Raw genomic sequence first — 19,676 nt, 5'->3', positions numbered from 1 at the left:
CGAAAATTTATTTTTGAAAAGTTTTAAGACACTTTTTTTTATCGTATTTTGGTTGAAAAAAAAATATTTTTATGTATAAATTTTCTTAAATTCTATAATTTTAAAATCTCAAACTTCAATGATATATTAATTGATTCAAAAATTAATCGGCATTTAACCATGTTATTACTCTCCATTGTTGATAAGTGGACTCTTAATTTCAGTTACTAGGATTCAAACCCGAGTTTCAGCAAGTACAAAAAAATCAACATAAACTGAGCTAGAGAAACCCAGATCATAATGGCAAAGTGCTCCTAGATATTAAACTTGAAGGGGTTTCGGCAAAAATTTATGATTTGCTTGCAGGCAGCTCCCATCCCAAGTTTATTCACTTTTATTACTGCTGCTTGAGGATTTTGGATGTGGCATCATTACTGTCTTACCAAAAAAAGAATGTAACACCATTACGATTAAATAATAGAAAGAGTATGCATCAAAAATAGGGGAAAAAAAGACAAATAAATGGATTGCATTCATCTAAACATGAAGGCCATTTTACAGAGTATATATATTTCCCACAAGAATAGGACATCTGTATGGTATTTTCTATGATATCTGATGGTAGCCAATGAGAATTTACAGATTTTCATCAGTAACCAGCAAGCCTGTAAAAGCCTACTAGGAAATGTTTTGGATACATACCTTTCTTGGAAGATTGTGTTAATTTTGTCGCAATCAAAAACACATGAGAGGATAACATGCAGATGCTTCTTTAACATAAGTCTGGTCATTAATGCTTCGGGGAATTCTTCAATTCCTCAGTTTGAGGGCTGCTGCTTTTTCCTACAGAATAGGCACTTCCAGGAACATTGACTAGAAGTTCATCCTCAGTTATGTCCTCTGTTATCTCTGAGGGTCCTTGATCCTGAAGCAAATTAAATTGTTATCACTTTGTAAACCAGAAGCAAATTGTAAAATACATAACACCTAAAGGTGTGAAACTTCTGACTATAATCATAACCATCTAACAAACACTTTTTTTTTTTTTTTTGTGGAAAGACCATCTTATGATATAGAAATGCAGTGCTATAGAAATAGTGCCTTCTTCACCCTTGCTGTATACCTTTCCACAAGAAGCATTCTTTTCTATATTCTCAGCATTTCTAAGGTCACTCAAGATGGCTTTAAGCTTTTCCTTTGCTTTGATTCTCATTGACCGTCGTTCAACACATTGTGCTGCAGTAACATCGGCATGACAGGCCACGCAAAGAGTCCTCATATTCTCTAGCCTGCATTCACCTGCAGAAAATTTTGGTCCAGTATGAAAACCAAAATCAAGCTCAATTTAACGGCATAATAATAGAACAAGAAAAATTAGAAGAAAGTCACGACACAAGAAAGTCCTAGAAAAAGGATGTTCTTGAACGATAATATACCTCCCCCTCTGTAAACAGGGACAATGTGATCTGCATGCCATGCATTACCCTCAGAAGGATCACGAACAAGCTTGTCAACCCTGCAGAAGGCAAACTAGGAAATTGGTTCTCAGAAAATATAAGAATCTGGAAAGCACCAATCAGTACGACTTATATGGTTGTGTGCACACAAAGTTGTTCAATGCTTGGTATGTCTAGCAGACTTCTTTGCGTGAAAATCTCAAACCTTAATTGCATAATTTTCTACAACAATAAGTACTCTGCAGTAATTAGAAAACTAGCATCAGCAACTTATCATAATTGACATACAAGCTCTTCTGACTTGCAATCGTTGGTGCTACTTTTGCAATATACTCCTGCCGCTTCTCTGATGATAAAGGTTTTAAGTGCTTCACAAGTTGGTGGCAGTCTAATTGGCAATTTGTGCATATGCCATGCTCAATTTGAAAAAGTTCCTGGAAATCTTGTTGTCACATAAAGTATGCACCCAAAAGAAAAAAAAAAAAAAACTGAAAGATATCAAGGTCAAGAGGTAAAGAAACATTATGCCTAAACCTCACGGAGGGATCTGTTGCTAGTCCTTAGGCGGTATTCTTCATAGCAGCCAAGGTTACAGAAAAGATCCTCAAAATATTCAGGCATCTTGGCACTTCTCCCCCTGAAGCCAAAGAAAGCCAATGACATGTGGCAAATGGTCATGTGAAAGAAGATTAATTGGTTCTTACTTGCATGGTTTTTGGCAGAGTTTACAAAGTGGTTCATCAGTCAGGGTCCAACCCTGAGTATACTCTTTCTCCTTTTTACCATTACTACGCTGTAGATGGACCTTTTTCCACACAGCATTTGGAGGTAAAGAAATGCTAATCTCACACAAAGGTGTTATGCGCCGCTTGCTCCCACCTTTCAGCAGTCCCTGCAATAGAAATAAAGCAACACCTTAAATCATTCATAACACATTATCAGAGATATCCCGGTACAAAATACAAGCTCATTCAGACATACCCCACTATTATGGTTAATGCTTTCTTTCATGTAGCATAACTCAACGGATAAAGGGAGTTGCAAAGGCTTTCCACGTAATTTTCTTTGCTCAATGGGTCTTAGTTTATTCCATTCTTCCATGAAGGCCCAAAGAGCATGCCTATAGGCTGGGTTGTCCTTAAAATATTTGGAAACTGTTCCTTTATTATCACTAGCCAGAGCATCTTCTGACTCAATTTCCTCTGGGCGGACATTCTCAAAAAGTGGCCTTGGTCTCAAATCTGTACCTAGGATGCAGGAATACAGGTGGATTCTTCCAGTATATTGGCTTACCTACACAGTACAAGTAGAATATCAATGTTTAAAAATGAAACCTGCTAGATTGCATTTCATAGTTCTTGCACTGTTGCTTAAACTGCTGATCACTTACAACTTCATCATTCTTGAAACCTAGATTCAATCATCTGTTCAAGAGAATGGGGAAATTTTCAAATGATGTTTTTGATAACTGGAAAGAGATGAGTTTTCCTAGAGAACTAGGAATGTCTGTGGGTGCAGGATTAATAGGAAGGTTGAAGAAATTTTACAATCGAGTTTAATGATTGAAAAAGCAATCTGTACATTATTTATTTGTATGGATGTGTTTGTGTGAACTAGCAAACCATACTCCTTGAAAACTATACCATTTTTCACCCCTTTTGTCAATTAAAGCACATAAGAGATACAAGCTTTGGAATGAATTCTATGGTCAAGGATGAATTGAATAGCAAATGGACTGCAAAATACATACATCTAGGATAAACTTTGTAAGCCGGTAAAATCTGTGAAATTAACAGGAAAGAAGTCACCTTGTTAATGTAAAGAATGATTGTAGGTTTGTCAGTTTACTGGTCTACCACAATGACTACTTAAAGGCAGCAGTTTGAAATAGATAAAATTGCTCTCCATTGCACAGGGCGACCAAACAACTAGAAAGTTTTGCTTAATGCAAATAAACCAGAATCTACAATTAGGTATAGTTTGTTTACCTCAAACCGCAGAGAATCTACTTGATTAGAGCAACATTCAGCATCTGATGGTTGAATTGATGTACCATCATCTGGCTTGATTATTTCTCCCTGCATTAATATACTTCATGAATGAATTACTTTTAAGCCAAAAACTAAGGAAAGTGGATTTTTTGCTGAATTGAGAGCAAATTTTCCAATTAGTACCTTTGGCAGTGGATCATGATCTTCACATCTCTTATCCATTTTAAAAGCAGGGGCTATGTCACAAATTTCAATATCAGCTGCAGAAGGATGCAATTCCTTTTTGTCTCCCATGGAAACAATATCTTTGTTTATTCTTAGATCAGGAACCATACTACCCTATTATAACAATAGAATCAGTATTAGTTAGTAATTATAATGAGGAAAATTGCTCACAAGCAAAAGAGAAACAAGAAAAAGTAATTCTCTTGATCAGGATAATAGCAGAAGAAGAACCAAAAAAAGATAAGAAAATTTTATCCCACAGGGTTAGTGAGTTGGCAAATAGTTAATTTTTCATGTGCTTGGTTTGGGGGAAGCTCAAGTATGCAGGGTTAGCCATACCAGTGGAGCTCCTTCTATTAAATATAAAAGAAAAAAAAGGAACTTCTTTATTCTAAAAATGTCAAAGTTTACATCGTTATGAAGGTAGATGCCACCAGTTTGATTCATTCTGTCAGATACATCATTCTTATCAACAGCGACATCAGCAAATGCTTCTGAAGGTTGCAAATCCTGGAAAAATTCAGGGTCTTGGAACTCTATATCCAGTGAAAGTTTTCCAGATGCTACTTTCCTCAAAATTTTATGTTTACAACTTCCATCAGGTGTTACTAGATAAGAAATGCCTTCAACCTACCAAGCCAGAAGAATAAAGTTCAATCTTTTAGAAAAAATTATGAAACCATAAGCTGCCTGCTAAACAAAACAAACCACCAAAAAAAAGTCATGTACTTAAACAAATATGCACATGCATACGCATATTATGGTCAGCATGGAAAAAAAAAAGATTTCTATGCAAAATCTTTGTCAGGCATAACAATATGGCAGTCTGTTGAAGCTTTGAAACAAATTTAGCTCTGGCAGAGACTGAAAGCAATACTGATGAATAACCATCAACAGCATAATATTAACAGAGAGCTTTTGCTTATTCAAGGCTAAAGTACTTTAGAGTGCGATCTATTGTGTACAACAATGCTCAGCTAACTTACATAACGATGTGCAAAACAGGCAAGAGCAGCCAAACAGAAAAAAGCCTTCAATAAAATCATATGATCCTAATATCTCCTTACAATAGTCTGAAATGTGCTGGCTATCTCCGAATCAGTAGAGAGAGAATATAAAATGATGTGATAAAACAATGTCACCTAGAGCCCATGTTTTTCATACTTCTTGTTTTAAGAAAGAACCTAAACTATGTGCCATATACACCAATAAGAAATTTATTTTAAAAATAATCTTTTTTAATACAGTCCATAAATAAGAAGTTGACACTTATTTTAGGGATAGTGAAGTGAGCGAGAGAGTAGATACTTCTATCTCTTGCATTGCATCGTACTTTCCATTTGTTGTAGATGAAACACGGTGTAGACTTTTGTTTAGATTTTGCCAATGTGACTCATCCATAGTATCCTGTAGTATAAGAAAACTATAAATCACATAAAAAATTATTAACTGTCGACAAATTTGAAGAAATTTGAGCCATAAAATATGCACACCTTTGCACAGAAGATGTAAATGTTGACCGCACTTGTCTGCCCTTGTCTGTGAGCTCTATCCTCAGCCTTTAAAAGACATGGATGAAAGGTGAAGTAAGACAACTGATCAAATTTGAACATGCAATAGAAATATATATATATATGTATATATATATATACACATATATCCGTCTGGTAAAGTACATGCTTTACCAAAATAGTGATTAAGATAAACCAATAAAAGATTGTAAGAGCTCTCTCTATCTCCCCCCTCCCTTTCCAAGACAGGGTGCACAGGAAAAAAAGTAACAGAAATCTAATTCCACAACCTTAATTTTTTTAAAGCTTTCTTTTTCACTGTCCAGCATCATTATTGTGGTTTCAGTAATGTAGACCTTAACCAAGGCATTAAAGAAGATGATCTGTTCTAGAATTTTGTTCTCTCTGTCTCTCTTTCTCTCAAAGAAATCACATTGGACATAAGGATGCAGAAAAATGCAGAAATGATCAACTACTTTTCTGCTTCAACTGAGCCTTTAATCCAGCACATATTGTGATGCATTTCTTCACTTTTTCTGTTCTTTTAGCTGCGTCCATTATCCTGCCCTACTGGATAACTGCCCTACAGAATATTTGCTCCAATTTTATTCGTTTGCACATGTACTTTTTGAACCTGTAATCTTTCTTCATCAATTAGAAAAAATAAAAACTAAACTTCTCATTTTGCATTATTTAAAAAATAAAAAAATTGGAAAAGCGAAAACGCTGATCCAAATGGAAAAAGCATAGAGAATAACAAGCCTATCAGTAATCCAAAACAGGACCTGAGAGATTTGAATCTCCTAAAGGCACTAATCAAAACAATGTCAACAAAATAATCTTGTGAACATATATTGTTGGCTTAGAAATTTGAAATTCAACCTCTAAATATTTAAACATTTAACCCAATTCTACACTTAAAATCCAGTGCATCCAATATTTTCAATGAGACTAGAATAAAATTTTCTTAAAGAGTAGTAGCTATAATTCAGAAAAACTGAGCAAATTTTGATATGCATAAACCTGAAGCATCAATGATGGTGACTGAGGCAACTCCAAGAACACAACACTTTTTGCTGATGAAAAATCAAGTCCAACACCTCCTGCGGTTATACCAATTATTGCGATTTTAACCTGAAGAATGAGGCTCGATATGGTCAGTATAATCCAGGTAAAAGTAGCTTGGCAGCAAGTTGAGAAAATGGACTCTTTGGTAATGTCTTCAACACTGAAAAAGGATATAGGACAAACTCAAATTGGATGATCATATCTGTTCATATTTTTGCCAGTACTTAGAATCCAAGGGAATAAAGAACAAGAAAATTGTTGTATGTATCAATCGACAATTGAAGTAAACATCCCACATTAGAAAATAGAATGTTAAATAAAAGAAATCTTTCCACTATATCAAAATTCAGACATATAAACCTAAATTAACAGACAGACTATCGATAAAAAGACATACATCAGAGACAGATAGAAAATTTCATAGCAATATAACCCCTTTGGAAGAATACAGATTTCAAGCTTCATAAGCTATCCAATTCAATCCTTTCAAAGAGTTTAAACTAGATACTTGTTGACAATCATGCCAAATAAACACAATCCAAACATATTTCTCAAACAAATAAAATGATTATAGATGCAAAGAAAAATGGAACACAAACCCCATTTGATGATTTAAATGACAGTACAGCTGAATGTCGATCATTTGGAAGAGTGGTTCCATCAATACGGACAAAAGCAATTCCTTTCTCACATATGAACTCCTGGATAATTCAAAACAACAAATTTTGCATGGAAAGTCAGAAAAATAAATTGGTAGGCTTAAAAGCCATTTATTTAAAGTTGATAAGGTGCCGTCATGACTACAACATCATGACATCCAGATGGCTAGACTTTAAAAGAAAAAAATTGAAACAAAAATCTTATCTGTTGCTCATCACAAGATTTGATATACATGCCATCAAACATACTGGAATTAAATCTTGACAAAAGATTGCAATTCTATTTTTATTATCTAAACTAGAAAGTGATGAAGTACTTAATTTAATGTTAACAACCTAAATGCTCTCGATTTTGTACATTGATGTGGTAGTATTATCATCAATGGCACAAAAGAAATTAACCACAAGTTCAGAGCTGAGCATTAAAGGATCTAATCAGGATCTTCTTTATCTTTATGTCTTGATAGTAATTCTTCCACAATCAAGGATGATCTTCAGTATTCTATTAGATGTTGTTACTCTAGTGAATGAAGGGCTTTTACAGAAGCGAAAAGACTACTTATTACGAAAACAGTTACCCAATCTAACCTGTATTCCATCGAGAACTTTATGGTGATGGGCAAAAATTATCATTTTATGACAACTAGAGTTTAGATCAAATTCTTCCATGTCATCTGACTTCGCAATTAGTGGGTGAATGGAAAACCATTCACGAAATCCACGAAGCTTTGCAACACCAAGTTCTTGAGAGGAGAGTTCCATGGAATTGCAATATTGTTCACCATCTGGAAGCAGCAAGGAGAAATATCCAACTAAAAAAATTATACTCAGGTATTGCTAACATTCTGTGAAATATTTATGAGAAAATTAAACATCTAGCACAAGCAAGCAAAACTTATGAAATCAGCATTCAGCAGCAGCAAGAAATTAATTAAATTCACTAACCATGAAAGTTTCTTCATAATGATTAATTAATCAGAAAGAGTTCAAAGTATGCATTCTTCAAAAATATGTCAATTATAGATATTTGTTTCTTCATAAACCTAATGAACTAGGAAAGAAAGAGAGAGAAATCACTAGAAAATCAAAGACTTTGAAGGAAATTCTCAAAACTGCAGTAAATTTTTAATACTCTTTTTAAATATCTGAATAACCTCCATAATCAAAAGCTAACTAAAATTGAATTAACATAGGTATTTATAGGCTACTTCCTAACTCCTATACATGGCAAGACTAATTAATGAACAACCTAACATTCTAAACAGAAATGGAATTTACAATTTAGCACATGACATATAAGGTTAATAAAATAGATTCTACACATACACATTTCTTGGTCTTAAAGCACTCAATAGGTTAAGTGTCCACTCATAGCTTAAGTCATATTAATCCACATTAAATAGCTATGGTTGCACTATAAACAAGAATATCGTACAACCTCAGTGAGAAAAATAGGAATAGAAGATTCCATCCTAAATGTAAAAGGACTAGATAGCATCTGTACTGGAAATAAAGCCCAAGAGTTTTACAAGGACCAGAACAATAACATCACTCAAATCTCAATCTCTCCATAGTGCAACGCTGAGAAGAAACAACAAAAGAAGAAAACAACTCTTCATATATCAATAAGATTTTACAGCCAAAAAAAAAAAAGGAATACTGTGCTAGGTGTTAGATGATGATGATGCTCTATCTGAAAACAAATCTAAGATCTAATTCTTAGGTTTGATGAGATAGATATGCTTCAATTCTATTAAAGCATACTAGTTGTAATGCACCTTCAAGGCAACAGTAAATAGAAAAAAGGATTACAATAATTAGTTGTATGTCATCAACATGATACATTCAGCATATTCCAAAGGCATAAGCAACACAATATGTACAAGGATCATCCAGAAAGAATTTCTTCATCATTTATTCAAGCCATATGTGTTTGTCAAAACAGAGAACGAATAAAGAGGAATCTGTATAAGCGGCTGAAATGATGTAAATAACTGCCTAATCTTCCGCTTAAATTAAATAACTCAGTTTTGTTCTATCTGGACCAGAAACTAAACAAAAAACCAATAAAGATTAATAACATTTCAGAAACTGTCACTATCAGAAATAGGCATAGAAAGATAGAAAATCAACATGAAGGATTGCCTTGCAACAATGAATATTCACACATGCCATAGTTTTAAAATATCATAAATTACCATGATTTTTTTCCAGTTTCTCTGTAGCAGTATCTTTGGAAGCATTCTTTTCAAAAGCATCAGCATTGGCAAAACTGATAGCTGCCTTGGCCGAAGCTATATCTGATCTCTTCAACTGCAGCCTTATAAGCTGCCTACGTTTGGGAGGTAACTGGGCCAGCACATGCTCCTTCAAACGTCTTATCTGCAATAGGCCAGCATCCATCTATGGATGAATTACCTTTTAAAGAAAAAGAGCCCAAAAAATTACAAAATATCACAAACATTTACCATGACTAAAGTATAATAATTGTGAATTAGGTAAGATATTACTATGAGATTATTACGGTGTATGACGAAAACAAACTTTTAAATTTGGAAGAGTGATATAAGCCAAACTTGTATCAATGCTCATATTTAAAAAAGATTTGCACCTTGGTGGTCCTTCACCCAACAAGAATAACGACCATCCACAGCAAATAGAAAAGGAATGCAACACTATTCCTTTAATAAAAAGACTTAACATTAAAAATTTGAGACTGAATGGAACTTCCAAATAAGAGCAATCACTTAAAAAATTGTCTTGAATGTACATAGCAAAATGGAAATCCATACTCAAATTCAAATGATTAGAATGTATAATTTGAGAGTAACTTTTTATTAAACACATTATTACAATTGAATCCCAACATATTGCATGCTTGCTACAAGAAAAGAAATTATACTTATATAATGAGCAAACTGAATGAGTAATAGCCTAAATAAAGCACAATGTTAAAATTTTATCCGTGAAGCCAACCCCATATGGCGTGCAAAGAGGCTTTTCTGTTGAGTGATCATATTGAAAGATTTTACATATTCTGTATCTGAACTATTGCTTACTATAATTACTACTGAAAATGGTAAACACTCAAAAAGGTACACTGATGCTACTTTTCGCCTAAATAATATTTGATACTGATAGTAATAAAATAGAATGTCAAGTGTACGAGAAACAAGGGCACACCATGACCGTTTGGCTAAGTAACACATTCAACTCCTCCAAGCGAACACCCTTTGAGAAATCCTGCACAATAGCTCCATCAAGTGTGTTAGACTTTCATGCTAACAATCAAACCATTGGGAAAAAAAAGATGTTGATGACTAAATAGAACTTAACACCATAATCTATTTTTTATATCTAACAAATCAGTTGACCAAACACAAACAATCATATAACAAACTGAAAAACCTCTAGGACAGCACATAAAAACTCTTTTGAGGAAAAAAATTGAAGAACTGGCTTATGATGCAAACAAAAAAGCAAAAATGTAGCAAACAGTATGAGCAAATCCAATTAACCTTTTTTTTTGGAAGTTGATTAAGCAACATTAACTTACGCCCAAGCATAGAAAAAATTTGCAAGAAAAAATATCATACTTATTAAAAGACTACTCTAAATGTTACCTTAAAACCTTGAGTGGCCTGCACAAAGTTGACAGCACAGTAAGTTTCAGCAAACTTATACTTGGTCTCTCCCAACAAACCAGGCCTATACAACATAAGCACAATAAAATAATTTCTAACAAACCTAGAGAAATGGCAAGATGCTAAAGTGTAAAGAAAGCTTACCACAACATATTTATCTGATGAAAAATGTCATATGGCCTATTAACCCGTAGGAAAGTATAGGAAGTAGGATATTAGAATGTGCTATAAACCAATTAGAAATAAAAACAACAATATGATAAGAAAGCAATCAAAAATAGAAGCCCAGCTCAAAATGATTAGATATTATATATTATGTCCATGCTAAATTTAATATGAAATGGATGATGACAGTGCTGTTTTTTTTCAAATTTCATGCTTCAACCTTGACAAAGAAGGTGTTCCTGATAAGAGCACTATACGCCTGACCTTCTCTGCCAAATCAAGAACTGTTTGTATCTGTTAATACAGGAGACATGCCAATATTCAGTAAAGGATTTTAGCAATGAAACTACAATAAACTAACAAGAGTACTCATAAAATTACAAGTTGTGTGGATCCTTCATCCACTAGAGGAATTATTATCTGATATAGTCATATAGCATTATCAGCTTTTTGTCTGAACAATTGAATAACAAACTCAACACATATAAACAATGATTAAACAAAAGCGAGACATTTTATACCTCTCTTGATTCGCTTGCTTTTTTTGAACATCGTAGATGGTGAGATTCATCTACTATTAAGAGAGCCCATTCTTGCTCAAGCATGCTCTTCCGCAAGTGTTTAAGCATTGTATAAGAAGTAACCACAACTCTAGGGCATTCCTTTAAGTAGGCAGGATTATCCCGATGACCAAAAACTGAAGGCACATAGAATTTAGTGATAAAAACAACAGATTAGTCCTACCACCATATAAGATTCAAATTTCTACATGTTAATACAATGAACAAACAGAGAAAATATGCTGCAATGATTTCCCAACATAAATACAAGTAACACAAATATTTTGCATCTCTAAGTAAAATTCTCAATTTCTCATATTCACTTGGTTCGTCAGAAATTCATAATGACATGCTACCAAAAATGAAGGTAAAACAATAACATATGCTGCCTGAGATTATTACTTTAAAAAGATTAATATTTCAACTATCAATACAAGCTTTTTCCATTGTCTGAGGTCAGCGTCATGGGTCATGTTGCACCACCACGCTCTGCTTAGGACCAAATCCTCAATAAGCTTAGTAATAGTGAAGTCCCTTCTAATGGTTACGAACCATGTTCTTTTGGTCTTTCTCTTCCTCTCTCCACATGGTTATCCTCTGTTAACTCAGACCTTATTACAGAAGATTTATAGGTCTTCTTAAATGTCCCAACTACCTTCACATATTTCTCGTTTATAGAATTGAAAAGGGAAAAAATAAACGACCAACTACAGACTTTTCTTCATTCTTTAACAATGAGTAACTCTATCTACTCCTATTAGAAGTAAACATTTTAGGTCATATTTTTCCTTGACTGAAAATTTCAGACAACAGTTTGTAGCAGTCTAGCAATAGGTTATGCTTTATAGAAATAAATGGGGGCTCAAGCATTGATTTGGTGGGATAATTTAGATGAGGCCCTAATTTGCAAGTTGTGTTAATTTTTCAACAAGGTTACTAAGGTGTTGCTGTTACACTTCACAATGCCACGTCAACGTACAATTGACAGCAGCTACTTTTTCTGGGTCCAAAAATTGAAGTCATTGGAGTCTTTACATGGTTTTAGTATTTTATAGATAATATTGTGCTGTCCAAGTAACCTACTTCAAATGCTACAGATTTAGCCTTGTTGTTAGGGTTGGGTCTTGGAGAACCCATATAAGCTCAAGGGCAGTGCAATCTATAGCTTGTTGAAGTCAAATTATAATGAAATTTCTTTTACTTTTTCAATATTGACTCCACCTAAATTACATAACATAAGAAAAGGGCCAATAAGTAATTTCCCACCCTTTATGTTATGGAAATTGACCAAGCATGTGGAGTCCAACCCCAATATTTATTGAATTACTAAAGTATCCTAAATTTATCCTTTTAAGGCTATTAGCTATTTTAAACTATGAACATCAATAATTAACAATGAAACATATACTCTCAAACAACTCTTAGACAGGAATAAAATCGATCAAAGCTTCCTTTAGTTAATAGTAATCTTCTGTTATTTGCATTTCTCACTACCACCCAAACCCCCCACCCCACCCCTATCCCCAAAATATAAACAAAAACAAAAAAAGATGGAATGAAAGCCAAATTTTACCAAGATGTATATCAGAGGGTAAACAAAAGGGTAGCCATCGCTCCAACTCTTCTGCCCATGAATATCGCAAAACAGCAGGGCAAACAACGAGAATGGCACCTTCATTCATGAAACAGCTAGCAATAGCAATAGCCTGAACAAAAATCAGGTACATAAACAAATTTCATTTTCATACTATCTTGAAAGAAATGTCCAAAAACTGAGAAGTGAAACAAATTTCCAAATATAACAGTAAAAGGAATTATGTCTTCTCAAATTTACAAATATTGGCAGTGCACTTAACAAGAAAATTTTGGATATTATTTTAAGAATGTATTGGTAGTATCAATATATTGAGTAGATCTAAAACTGAATATATGAAATGTAAGTTTAATAGTCATAGTGAAGTGAATGCTAGTGTGATTAAGTTGGATGTTGAGATAGTACCAAGGAGCAATCATTTTTTATATTTGGGATCAATTATTCAAAATGATGCTGAGATAGAAAGAGATGTAAATCATAGGATTCAAGCACGATGCATGAGGTGGTAAAGTGCGTGGGATGTGTTGTGTGATCGCAATATGGCTTTAAAGTTAAAGGTAAAGTTGTATAAAACAACTAGAAGGCCTGTATTATTATATGGGACTGAGTGTTGGGCCGTTAAGAAACAACACGAATAGAAAATGAGCGTAGCTGAGATGAGGATGCATAGATGGATTTGTGGTAAGACTAGAAGAGACAAAATCAGAAATGAAGAGATTCGAGGAAAATTAAAGGTAGTCCGAATTAAGGAAAAGATGTGAAAGAGCCTTTGAGATGGTTTGGACATGTGAAACACATGCCTATCTATGCACCAATTAGGAAAAATAAGCTTCTGGATTTGGAAGAAACCAAACCTTCTAGAGGTAAACCACAAAAGACGTAGATGCAAGTAATAAGAAATTATACGAGGGTTAAGGAAGTAGATAAAAATGTTGTTTTTGATAGAAATGAGTGGCGAAAAAGATTCAAAACTATGATCTAACATGATTTTTTTTGGGCCTTTTAGACAGCTGACCCCAAAGTAACGGGATATAAGACTTAGGTTGTTGTTATTGTTGTTGTATCGGTAGCATGTGCATAAAATAAGTACATTGATTTTTTTTATGATGCTATCTGCAGTGCATTTTTTTGGGAGGGGAAGGGGGTGGGGGGAGACAACATTTTTATCCATGCAGATGCAGTTAGGTCTATTCCATCCATTTCTACCTTTTCTAGATTTCACTACAAAATAGCAGCATAGAATATTGTAGCATAAAGAAGCTGGAAATGATTTTAAGGCATAGAGAGTAGCCATGAAGCTATGGTTAATTCATGTCAGCAATTAAAAGAACATAGAACATCGTACTTATACAATTACCTGGAGTGTTTTCCCAAGCCCCATTTCATCTGCAATAAGACACCGACCACCCCTTCGCAACCCAAATTTTATACCATCAAGTTGAAAAGGCAGAAGAGCATCCATTAGTGTTCTCGGTAGCTTTCTAATCAATTCATCAACCTCCTCCTCAGACAAATGTTCTGGTCTACATGGTATCCATTGTCCAGTAATAAAGCCATGTGAAAACGTTTCAATAACTCTGAGCGTTAGATGAGGTATCTCCTTGATTTCAATATCCTTTGATTTCCTTAAACATCCCAAAACAGAATTGTAATCACTGAGCTTATAAACGCATGCCTTTCCACCTCCACTGTTTTGGGTGTAATGTGATGGCATAACCTAACCAAAAATGAAACAAAAAAATCTAAAACGCCAAATGCACAATACAATCAACAATAAAAACAAACTCTTAAGAACCTAGAGCTTGATTGAGTCTTTAAGAATTATAAAATTTCAAGAAAATGAAAAGAAAAAAAAAGAGAAATAAAACTTAATTGATATAAGAAATAAGCAAAGCTATAAATTCAAATATTGACTCCCATATGAATCTAGACGGAAGCAATAAGAAAAATTCCAAGAACCCAAAACCCAACTCACGTCAGATAAAATATCCCCCAATCTTCGCAAGCAGTCTTCATCTCCTTGGTAGAGACACTTCTGCAGCCTCTCCGGGGTGACTGAAAAGGAGTCAGGGGAGCAAATTTCGAGCCTGGCCTGGAACTTTTTAGACAATTGGGTATTGGAAATTGGGTCCAAAATCGAACCTTGAGGTCGCTTTGGGATATGGGTATTGTATTTGGCGAGTTTAGGGCACTTGGTGAGCCTCCAATAATGAGCTTGGTTTTGTTGATAGTGAATGTCGGCGGTGGCACTGGAGGACTCAATTCGGGCTTTTCTCTTTGCAATTGCAGCTAATCGATTGGCTTCAGCTTGTTTTCTTTGTTCTTCTGTGAGCTCCATCAATGGAGTTTTTTGTTTTTTTTTTTTGGGTTGGGGTTAGGGTTTTGAATGCGATGGTGAGAGAATTCAAAGTTGGATTCAAAGAGCGGGAAAAGTTGTTTCGTCGTTTTGGTTCTGACACGTGGCCAGTGGACTGGAATTTGCGACAAAAACCCAGACTCACTTCAAACAGGGCTTGGGCTTGTTTGTATTTGTTGGATATGAAGTTTTTAGATTAATAACAAAGCTAACCCAGATTCATTCGTAATCACAGGTTCGAGTTTAGTTTTTTTTTATTATTAAAATGATAAAAAAAATAATCCTGATAATTTTTAATACAATACGATACGATGATATCATACATAAGTCGTATAAAAAAGGTAACATGATTTGGATTAGTTGGCATTTTATTAGAGTTATTGTTTAGAATTTGTGAGTTCGAAAAATAAATAAGAAGATAGGAAAATTTAAAGGTAGATTAAAAATTTTAAAAATAATTTAATAAAATTATATATAAATTTGATGAAAACAAAAAAATATTTAATATCAAATTTTGACCATATTAATATGAAACTTTTGAAATATTACTTTGCTTGGACATCAATGGAAATAGGAACAAATTGTAAAAATTTAGCTTTCTTTGCAATGAAAAGGGAAACCTTTGCCTACGCCTATATGTCCATACTTATTAATTGGCTTTCATTTTGAGTAACACATTTCAGAACATTGAACAGGAGTTAAGAAGAGGTGATAGAAACCCCCCAGAGAAGCCAAAAGGCAGAAGCGTATGAAAGCTCAAAAGACAAGCAAAATCAAGGCTCTTCCTTGGGCCAACATGAATCCAATTATATCTGATCCCTGTCTCCTCTCTATGCAATTTATTTCACAGCACTCTTGGTTTTGCATCAGTTGATCAACCTTGGCAAGGAACAGCACAGGTGGGCCATTGGTATCCATATAATTTGCCAACTTGTCCATGTGAGATTATACCCTTCCATTCAGGGAGAAAAAGGCACATGAAGCTGCATGAGAATGGGATTGATATTGTTGTGAGAAACCTTTTTGATTGATTCCAGACTTCCATTCAATTCTTTTTGAGTTTCATTATAAATCAGGGTTCAACATGGAAACAACTTGAAAATACAGGAATGTCAGCGTGAGAGATTCTTTGCTTTCATCAAAAGCTGCATGGAATTTATACATTCCCTGAATTGTGCCAGTCTTTTCAGGAATCATGGCTAAAGGCACCAGAAAACTTTCTTAATCTCCAAGCTTTTTGTTCCAATCATCAGCCAATGGATCTTGTCTCATTGAAAATCAAACAGTTTCCACAGGAAAGAAAAGCAGGAGAATCAGACTAGACATGGCTGCAGAGGCTTTGCATGATTGAAAATTTAATTAATCACAGGAGGGAGGTAAGTGCCCCCAATTCCAATACAAAAGTTTTCTGCTATTAGTAGTATTGTTGTCAAATTCTTTTTTTCGAATTCTTTTTATTTCTGGCTTTTAAAATGCTTTTGAGTATACTTTAGCTAAAACTTGATTAATTTGAATCTTAGGACTTAATTCAATCGGTTCGAGCAGCTACCTTTGTGATATTCAACAGGTTTGAGATCAAATCCTTCAAACTGAAACTTACCCAACTTTACCAAGTAAAAATTGGGATTTAACACTTTTTTTCTTTCTCCTCTCTGAAGGACTTTGATTTCATTTACAAACTAAAATTCTAAAACAATATACAGCATTTAAAAACCAATCACAAAGAAATTGAGGTTGAACCCAAAATAAAGGCTAAAACATGGGCAAGAGAATCCTGCTTATCACCATTCATTAGTGTGCAACAATACATGTCTGGAAAAATTTTATGTCAAAGTTTTTTGCAAACATTGTTGTTGTTCCTGGTTATTGTGGCTCTCGTTTATGGTTAATAACTATGTCAGAATGAGGGTTGCTGCCGCAGGAAGAAGAACGCAGAAGCAATACTAGAGGAAGAATAGCAGAATCATTCAAAGGAGGTACCAATTTATGTATTTTACAGTGCTAGAACCTACTTATATCCATTGACGATCCAACATTTTTTTTTTTCAAGTATCCGCTTATAATACATACATATATATATATATGTATATATACACCATGGATTTACAAATTTTATTGACGGAAAGGGTATCCAGACAGAAATTTTGATGAGCGTACCATCAACACACTTGAAGAAGACAAAGCACAACATAGGATCAAGAAAGAGAGATCAAGACAAGGTACCACCATAAACAAGGATGCGAATTTCTGATAGGGTAACAAGGCTATACTATAGCAAGGAAGTCAAAATCGCGGATAATAATCAAAAGTACTAGACACTGCCTAGTAATAGTTTTTGCAAGATCTTTGTTAAAACTAATGCAACATTCATGTCATCGAATTCTTAATCCACATAATTTAGAACTCATTTGGATTCCAGAGCGGTGGAATCCAAGGGGTTTTGGCTCCTAACTAGAAGGATAAGGGTCCAATGAACCATTAGATCCAGAAGTGGACTGTCTTAATGTAAAATTGAAATATAAGAAAACTTTTAATTATGGCAGTCGATTGTTTTTGGTGGGACAGTTCACTATCATATCCAATCTTACCAACACTTCTGTGTTTGCGTCCAAATATATATCCTCATCATTGATTTTAATCTCACTATTATAATAACTAATCTTACATATCCAATATCATCGCCACCCATATTTTTAATATCACCGCAGTCTATCTCACGGTGAACCTTATTTTCAAAAACCCTTCAAGTTGAACAAGTTTTGTCAGAGAATAAGAATGAATTATTATTATTTTCGTTTTATTTTCCTCAGGTGAAACTTCCAGCAGAAACTCAATGGAACAGGTTTATAGCAGACAAGAGAGCACTTTACCAACTAGCAAATCTGGTCGTTCATCCTCTGCAAGGCCTATGACCATGGAAGTTGGAGACCGAAGGTGGAAGGGAAATTATTCCCAACTAAATGTTGTGGAAACCAAAGCAGATGCTTGGGAGAAAGCAGAGATGGAAAAAGTCAACAAATGGTAATCATTAATTTTCAAGCCTGTGAATCAAAGATAACACCCTGAACATTTAAAGCATGAATATTCTACAATGTAACCCAACCTTTCTTATGCTCAACAACTTCTGAAATGTATTATCATACTAATATGCAAAAGTTCAGGTATGAGAAAATGAAAGCATCAATTCTTGCCAGGGAGAATGAAAAAAAGCTGCAAGCCAAAGTTAAGATGGACAGGAAAAAGGTTAGACTTCAACTTTTAGCTACTAGTACTTGTTAATTGACTTAAAAAATGCCACTTTCCTGAGTTCTGATTGCCTGAACTGCAGAAAGAATTGGAGCAGAAAATAAAAAGGACCCAAAAACTTTACCAGGTCAATATAGGAAGAATTGATCATATTGCTGGTGGAGCAAGAGCACAGGTAGATGAGAAAAGAAGAAATGATGAATTGCAGATCAAACGAAAAGCAAGGAAAATACGAGCATCAGGAAAGGTTCCTGTTACATGTTTCTTTTTCCGAATGACATGAAAAACTAAAGACATTTCAATCAGGAACAGAATCAACTCTTTTAAGTTGGATAAAATGTATTTGGCAACTCAAAAGTTAATCATGGTGAGAACATGATATATCTACAATATTTCCATGAATTAGCCAGCAAACATAAAATGTGTACATTCTTCCCTGAGCTGTGTACACAATTGTATATAGATAATACCTAAAATGTTGAACACAGTAACAATTCAGATGAATGATTGGCATGTCTATATCCTCTAGCACTTTTCATTTATAAGTTACAAAACTTTTAATGTTTAAAATAAGTTGAGAGCTAGTTTTAACAATGAAAGCATGCGGCAGAAATTGTGGTTTATGTAGCTGCCTGTAATTCTTAGTTAAGGGAACAAATGTTGGTTCTGAATTCTCAGGATCTCTCCAAAACATGCAGCATAAAAACCAACACCTAAAGGGAGTGATACAATCTTTTCCCTTGCCCATCCTTGAGACAAAAGACTCAGGTCCAAAAATCTCTATCTACCTTAATGACTGGTTCCGGTTATTGGCTACCTGTGGGAATTTTCAACCACTACTAAAAGATTCCTCATGGGGATGCTGATTGAAATTTGCCAATCTGACCATTTCTTTCGCAGTGTTAATGCTTTTTGAGGGTAAGTGAGAAGGAGCAAGGGCAATAGGGTACCTCAATAAGCTGCCTTCTCAAGATTTGTTGAATTCTTTCCTAGCTCTTTTTGGTCCCTATCTCACTATTCATGGTTTTAAATTCAATTGGAATATTTAAAAACTAGTTAAAGTACCATAATACAACTCTTTCAAGCTGGCTAAAGCTAAACCAGTTATCATTCAAACTTTGCTTCCCTTGTACCAAAGCCACCACAATGATCAATGATTGTAGAATTGGACAATGCCAAGACTATCCCACATCTTTGTTTTCCTATAATGGACTAAAAATG

At 34.4% G+C, this 19,676-nt stretch overlaps 2 protein-coding genes across 7 annotated transcripts; one reads left to right on the top strand and one right to left on the bottom strand.

The window, feature by feature from the left end:
- Positions 1–107: 107 nt before the first annotated feature.
- On the bottom strand, positions 108–15,507 carry LOC111283953 (SNF2 domain-containing protein / helicase domain-containing protein / HNH endonuclease domain-containing protein). Of its 6 annotated transcripts, none has more exons than XR_002689468.2 (25): positions 14,829–15,489; positions 14,211–14,570; positions 12,833–12,965; positions 11,221–11,396; positions 10,920–10,993; positions 10,679–10,714; positions 10,514–10,598; positions 10,074–10,133; positions 9,089–9,272; positions 7,479–7,675; positions 6,831–6,932; positions 6,187–6,297; positions 5,146–5,211; positions 4,961–5,059; positions 4,064–4,282; positions 3,611–3,766; positions 3,425–3,514; positions 2,418–2,729; positions 2,141–2,328; positions 1,971–2,073; positions 1,725–1,870; positions 1,416–1,495; positions 1,103–1,278; positions 682–904; positions 108–413 (listed from the first exon to the last, which is right to left on the bottom strand). XR_002689468.2 is itself a non-coding variant. In XM_089746634.1 (24 exons), exons 1-24 carry the CDS (start codon positions 15,189–15,191, stop codon positions 770–772), a joined length of 3,651 nt encoding a protein of 1,216 aa, XP_089602760.1. In that variant the 5' UTR covers positions 15,192–15,490; the 3' UTR covers positions 493–769. The 6 variants fall into 6 exon arrangements, 1 of the variants encoding a protein (XP_089602760.1); XR_016329331.1 differs by having other exon boundaries at positions 14,211–14,468; XR_016329330.1 differs by having other exon boundaries at positions 118–417; positions 14,829–15,490.
- Positions 15,245–18,738, top strand: LOC111283943 (uncharacterized). The gene is made up of 8 exons (XM_089745763.1): positions 15,245–15,374; positions 16,060–16,119; positions 16,730–16,776; positions 17,131–17,185; positions 17,345–17,428; positions 18,020–18,230; positions 18,371–18,452; positions 18,538–18,738. Exons 1-8 carry the CDS (start codon positions 15,245–15,247, stop codon positions 18,736–18,738), a joined length of 870 nt encoding a protein of 289 aa, XP_089601889.1.
- The last annotated feature ends 938 nt before the right edge of the window (positions 18,739–19,676 follow it).

This window comes from Durio zibethinus, chromosome 17, assembly GCF_047325235.1.
Source record: "Durio zibethinus cultivar Kanyao isolate XHJ-2024 chromosome 17, ASM4732523v1, whole genome shotgun sequence".
Taxonomy (NCBI): domain Eukaryota; kingdom Viridiplantae; phylum Streptophyta; class Magnoliopsida; order Malvales; family Malvaceae; genus Durio; species Durio zibethinus.
The sequence above is the reverse complement of the archived record's forward strand: the minus strand, read 5'-3'. Positions and strand labels throughout refer to the sequence as shown.